General features: G+C 33.0%; 1 protein-coding gene across 1 annotated transcript; it reads right to left on the bottom strand.

Moving 5' to 3' along the window:
• Nucleotides 1–274: 274 nt before the first annotated feature.
• LOC104115980 (17.8 kDa class I heat shock protein-like) lies at nucleotides 275–1,130 on the bottom strand. Its single transcript, XM_009626727.4, has one exon. It carries the CDS (start codon nucleotides 1,037–1,039, stop codon nucleotides 560–562), a length of 480 nt encoding a protein of 159 aa, XP_009625022.1. The 5' UTR covers nucleotides 1,040–1,130; the 3' UTR covers nucleotides 275–559.
• Between the last annotated feature and the right edge of the window lie 4,759 nt (nucleotides 1,131–5,889).

The raw sequence follows: 5,889 nt of genomic DNA, 5'->3' as shown, positions 1-5,889 counted from the left end.
TGAGTCTTCAAATATATTCGATATCTGTTAAAAATGGAAATTTTAAGAACTCAGAATTTATACAATTTAAATTTAAGATAATTTAAGCAATTCCCGGAAGAAACTCTTGGTGGGCTCTTGAGGACATTGAAAAACTTATCTCTTAACATTATGTGAATGACATTTGTACCCTATATCAATGAAAATTTCTGCTCTGGTGAAGCCAGGCAACACCTCTTTGTATCATTCAATTAAAGCTATGATAGTAATCTCTTTAGGAAAACAAATCACCAGATGAAAGAATCAGTACTATATATTAGATATACGTATACAGAGTAAACACTAAATAAGCTGTTGACGGAAAAGGCACACAGCATTCTACATTGATCGATTACAAGCGTATATGTAAAAGACCCACAAACATACAAATACCATCGTGCAGACACATTTTTGAGCTAAAAGTTACTAAAAACCAGACGGACTTCCAGAAAACAAGACACTGAAAACACTTCTGAAATTACAAGTAGAATCACAGAACTCATAGGCGATCAGTAGCCACCGCTCGCGCGCCCTCTGTTATTTAACAAGAGATGTCAATGGCCTTCACCTCAGGTTTCTTTTCCTCCATTTTTGGTACAGTCACAGTGAGCACTCCATTCTCCATTGCTGCTTTAATCTCCTCCATCTTGGTATTTTCCGGCAGCCTAAACCTCCTAAGGAACTTGCCGCTGCTCCTCTCCATACGGTGCCATTTGTCGTTATTCTCCTCTTCCTCTCTGCTTCTCTCCCCACTAATTTGTAGAACTCTTCCTTCTTCTACCTCAACCTTCACCTCTTCTTTCTTAATTCCAGGAAGATCCACCTTGAAGACGTGGGATTCTGGGGTCTCTTTCCAATCAATTCGAGCGCTGGCGAAAGCAGCGGTTTCACGAGCAGAGGTTGGAGTGTTGGCGACTGTGCGGGAGAAAGGGAAGCCCTCGAAAGGATCCCATAGGTCGAGGGAGAATGGATCAAAGATGTTGCTCCTGCGGCCACCAAAGAAGCTTGGAATCAAAGACATTTTTATCTGAATGAGGACTTTGACTGATGATAATCAGATGATGTTTAAGCTGTACTTGATTGTTGTATTCGAATTGTTTGACGACAACCAAAATGTTGCGCAGTGCTATTTATAGGTGGGAGTTTCGGAAGGAGAAAGGAAAAAGAAACTTATGGAGTTCGAGCGCAATCTAGATTACTCTCGAGATTACGGGAACAAAGAGGTCTCTCTAGCCTTCCAGAGCGTTCTACTTTCTTACTATTTCATATAAGAAAAAAATAAAACAAAATTTGCAATTTCCCTAAAAATATTTTGGCTTTTTTAAGAGTATTAATTTCTATGTAGGCGTAGATCTTTAGTTAATTATTTATATAAAAGTACAATAAATTAAATCTTTAAAAAATTATACATAACAGAAAGATTGACAATCAACATCTGATTTAGTTGATTGCCATATTCATTTTTGTTAGCTAATTCATGTATCTTGCTCAACTTGCATTTTTGTAATAAGAATTATATCTCTTATTAAGCAATATTTAGCACTACTATTAGTATTAGGCTTGAAAATCAATTGAACTAGAGAAGAACCAACTCATCTTTAATTGTATGTTCATCTTCGTCTGAAGCAAGCTGAACTCAGTGGGCATTAAATTTTTTCTTGCTCACATAATTTTTTTGTTAGTAGTTCATTTGATGCTACATGTATTATTTTAGCAGTCTAGCATTTGAAGTTTATATTCTCATTGATTTTAAATTATTGGTGGTTATTTGATAAAAATCACCTTCAAAAATTACGTTTTTTTGGGTTAAACGGTTCATCAACAGCCACTACATCTGGACCAAGGAACTTATAAAGTTCGAGTGCAATCCAGGATATTTTCGATATAACTATTGATATTGGAACAAGGAGGTCTCTCTAGACTTCCAGAGTGTTCTACTTTCTTTCTACTAAGGGATTATTATAACTTACAGTTAATAAAAAGGAAAAATCCTAATTAATACTTACCTTCCTATTCAATTCTAATTTTTCCTCTTCTATATATGTACTCATTTCCTGTTCATGTTTTTGACAATTGCACTTTTTAATTTCTACTCAATGTTTCTGAATTAGATATTTCATTTTGTCATGTTGATTCAAACACCAGAAAAAGTTATTTGGTGTCTTTTTTAAATCGAGAAATTTCCGAATGTAATTGGCGCAAGTTTCGAAATTTGGTGCATAATAGGCTTGTTTCTCTATCATTCTTTGATAGAGTTCATGTGCATGATCCACACATTATGCAATGGGCTCTTACCATTAGACCAATGTCCGGAGGTTCCTTTTGTGTCATACTATTGTATGGATTTTAATATATAAGTTTAAGGGTTTTTTTTAAGTTATAATTATACTGTATATCACCCGACCCAGTTCTATAACCATAAAGAGCCCATATTTTGGAATTTTACCCGCTGAGGCCCAAATTGTATATATCTTGAAATAAAAATTTTAATGTTTAACCGAAACAATCTTCACTCATCTCTTCTATATTTTCTCCTCTTCTTCTCTCCACTCTAGTGGCCACCCCTCCTAAGTTTGTTATGAAGTCAAGATTTTGATATCCAAACCAAAAATTAGGTTGAGGGAGCTAGAAACTTTTCAGATCTGAAAATTTATGAAAGAATCGTGCTCAAATTCGAGTGGGTGCTATTGAAATTAATTGATCCAAGAAGCTTCAACTTACGGATTTGATTCAGTTGGACTACATTGCAACTCTTTAAAATTTCTTCAAGATTGAAATTTTGGATTGAAAAAGCCGAACTGGATTCTTGATTTTTGTTGAAATTTCTTCAAGAATGCAGTTCTGGACTGAGATTTTAAAGCTATTTCAATTTATGAGTTTTTTTAACAGATTTGAGGAAGATGTATTTTGGTGGAAAAAATCAAATGGGTATTGATTAATACCGGTGAAATTATTTGGATGAAGCTAAAAATATTGAAAAAACTTTTAGTAACTTAAATCTAGAATACTGGGTTGATTGAGCATGATTAACGTTGGTTTTGAGAATCATACCAGTTGGAAAAAAAAAATTGAAGGTGAAATCTACTTTTCGTATACAACATTATACAACATTATATAATATTATACAACATTATATAAAATTATAATGAGTATATAATGTTGTATATTAGGTGTGTAAATAGTGTTATACAACATTACTCTTTCTATTCACGATTTCTGTTCGACTTTGGTGTAGTGGTCTTTCTTTTTGAAGTAAGTTCCTCTTTCACATACGAGTTTATACATAGTTATACATTTTTATACATGTACAACATATGCGTACTTAAAATTAAAAATAATTTTTTTCTCACTTTTTTTCGAACAATCGATGTATAAAGTCAATTTTTTGTTGATTTCTCTGTCAAATTGCGAACTTGTAGCAATTGTTTCGATTTTTATTTTTTATTCTTTTTGTTTTTGCTATTTAGAACTTGGGAAAGAAGAAAATTTAAATTTTTTTCAAGTTGTATTATAGTTGGATTGCATTGTTGTAGTTGCAATAGGAATATATATGATCGATTTAAGCTGGTTATGTGCAAAGAACAAAATAATCACATATAGATCTATAAAATTATATCCAAGCGATGATGTCATATTATGAGAGTTTCATGGGCTATAGGATGAAAATATAAAATGATGGCTATGCGGATGAAAAGCACCTATGTGAACTTTACTTTTATGCAATTATCCCTTTTTTAAACTATTTTTGTTTAAGCCACCAACTTCAAATAATCACTAGCTAAATTAAAGTGTCTAACCGATAAAATTGTAGCAAATTTAAAAGGCTACCGGCGTAGTTGCTTATCTAGAAATTCAAAATTGTTATTCAAAAGAGGGCAACTTTCACTAATGGTGATATAATCGTGATTTTTTTTTCAACAAAGTCATAAAATTATATTTTTAACACATAAATCACAACATTTTCACCTACTCACACAAAAGTCACAATTGCCGAATAATTCACTTTCCGATGCAATATTGTTTTACTCCAAATTTTTTATTTTTATTTTTAATCTAATAGATATAGACCTAATTAAAAGAGGACCAACCCGATCTAACCTATATGCATAGTTAAAATATACTAAAGAAATATGAGTGAGTTCTTTATCATCGAGGCTCTTAAGCCAAAAAGATGGCTTCCTCCTCAACAGATAATTGAGATTTTGCATTTCCTTATGCACTTTTATATGTTTTAAATAATATACGAAATTATATTTTTTTTTCAAATATCTACTTAATAATAGGGATAAGGCCATAATAACTATGCTAGAAATGTTCAAAAGAAATTTCTGCATATGGGTTTAGGTTTGGGTTGATCCTTTTTATATTAGATTGAAAATAAAACATAAAAAATATAGAGTAAAAAGTATTGCACTTAAAAGTTGGATTTTCGGCAATTGTGACTTTTGTGTGAGTATGTGAAAATATTTGTAATTTTTGTGTTGGAAAACACAATATAAGACTTTGGTGGAAAAAAACTATAATTATATGACTACTTAAGAAATTTACTCACATATTGGCTAGTGATTGTGAGGCCCTAATTCTTGACTGGAGGAGATATCAAAGGCCTATGCTCTTCCATCCCATGGATAGATAGATCAACTTCACCTTAGAGATCTTCCAGATCCGCAATTACAAGCTCTCGAGTGGGAACAAGATATCCTATTGCTGATAGGTATGCATCCACCCTCTCGGTGAAAAACTGTAATATGCCCTGAGGGGAAGAATCGACGAGGCAAGTGTTTGCGAAGAGAAAATTATGATGGAATGGCATGACGAAGCATTGCGACTATCCCATTCTTGGCGACGGTGATCACCAACGAAAAGGTGACGGCCACTTAGCATAATATATAGTTTCAGTGTACTATAACTATATCTAAAGAAAAGTCTCCCATTTAAAATATTATTTATTATAAGTCAAGTTTTGGAGTTTGCCAAATTATTTTACTAGAGAGAAATGCTTACCTTCAAGTTTTGGAGTTTGCCAATCGGTACTCCTTTTTTAGTCTAGTTATTCAAATTAAAATATATTAACTTGAGGTGGGTGTAGGAACTAGATTTTAAATTCTGGATTCGCCTCTGATTGAGAGGAGTATTAGAGATTTAATAGAGGTTAGGAGGGGGGGAGTTGTTGAAAAGGGCTTCGCGGATATCACAATTGGCAAGGAAGGCTATTGGTGAAAATGGATCTTTGTACCAGAATTTGGATTGCCTCCTTGTGTTTATCAAATTAACGACACAGTAAGCAAAAGAATTAATATTTTTGGTGCCTAGCCCCTTAATATTTCTGTTGTCTTCTCCAGAGAACTTACAGTTAAAATTTGGCTTGAATAAAATCATTATTACCCAATATAAGATGTCGGCCTGCAAGACTGACTACTCATGCATAAATAATGCATCTGTCCAGTTGTTGGTGAGTGATAAATGACTACCTATTTCATCGTCAAGTAAGAACGACTCGACGTTGTTTCTAGTCATCATTGTACTCTTGACGAGAATGTAAAACGAACACGCGCATTTGTCTATTAACAACTCTAAAATTGCTTATGAATTTAAGTTGCATACTATTAGCACGCACTTAATAGTATTTACTGTTGTTGACTATATTTTACTATAGCATATATTTTGAAGTTATCTTGTTTTCAATATTGTCGGAGTTTGTTGTTTAGTTTCTTGATTTTTGGTTTGTTCCAAGTACTATCTCAGTAACTCTTGTTTATATATTCACTTCATAGTCATTCAATAAAATCATCTTCTGTTTCACCTTGTTCATTCATTATATGGTATCAGACCAGTCTCCTTGACTCTCACGAGCTTCTTTTTCGATCCTCT

The sequence above is a fragment of the Nicotiana tomentosiformis genome, chromosome 3 (genome assembly GCF_000390325.3).
Source record: "Nicotiana tomentosiformis chromosome 3, ASM39032v3, whole genome shotgun sequence".
NCBI classification, from domain to species: Eukaryota; Viridiplantae; Streptophyta; class Magnoliopsida; order Solanales; family Solanaceae; genus Nicotiana; species Nicotiana tomentosiformis.
The sequence above is the reverse complement of the archived record's forward strand: the minus strand, read 5'-3'. Positions and strand labels throughout refer to the sequence as shown.

Coding starts and splice junctions, on each gene's coding strand:
- LOC104115980 (XM_009626727.4), bottom strand. CDS start 1,039: ATGTCTTTGATTCCAAGCTTCTTTGGTGGCCGCAGGAGCAACATCTTT.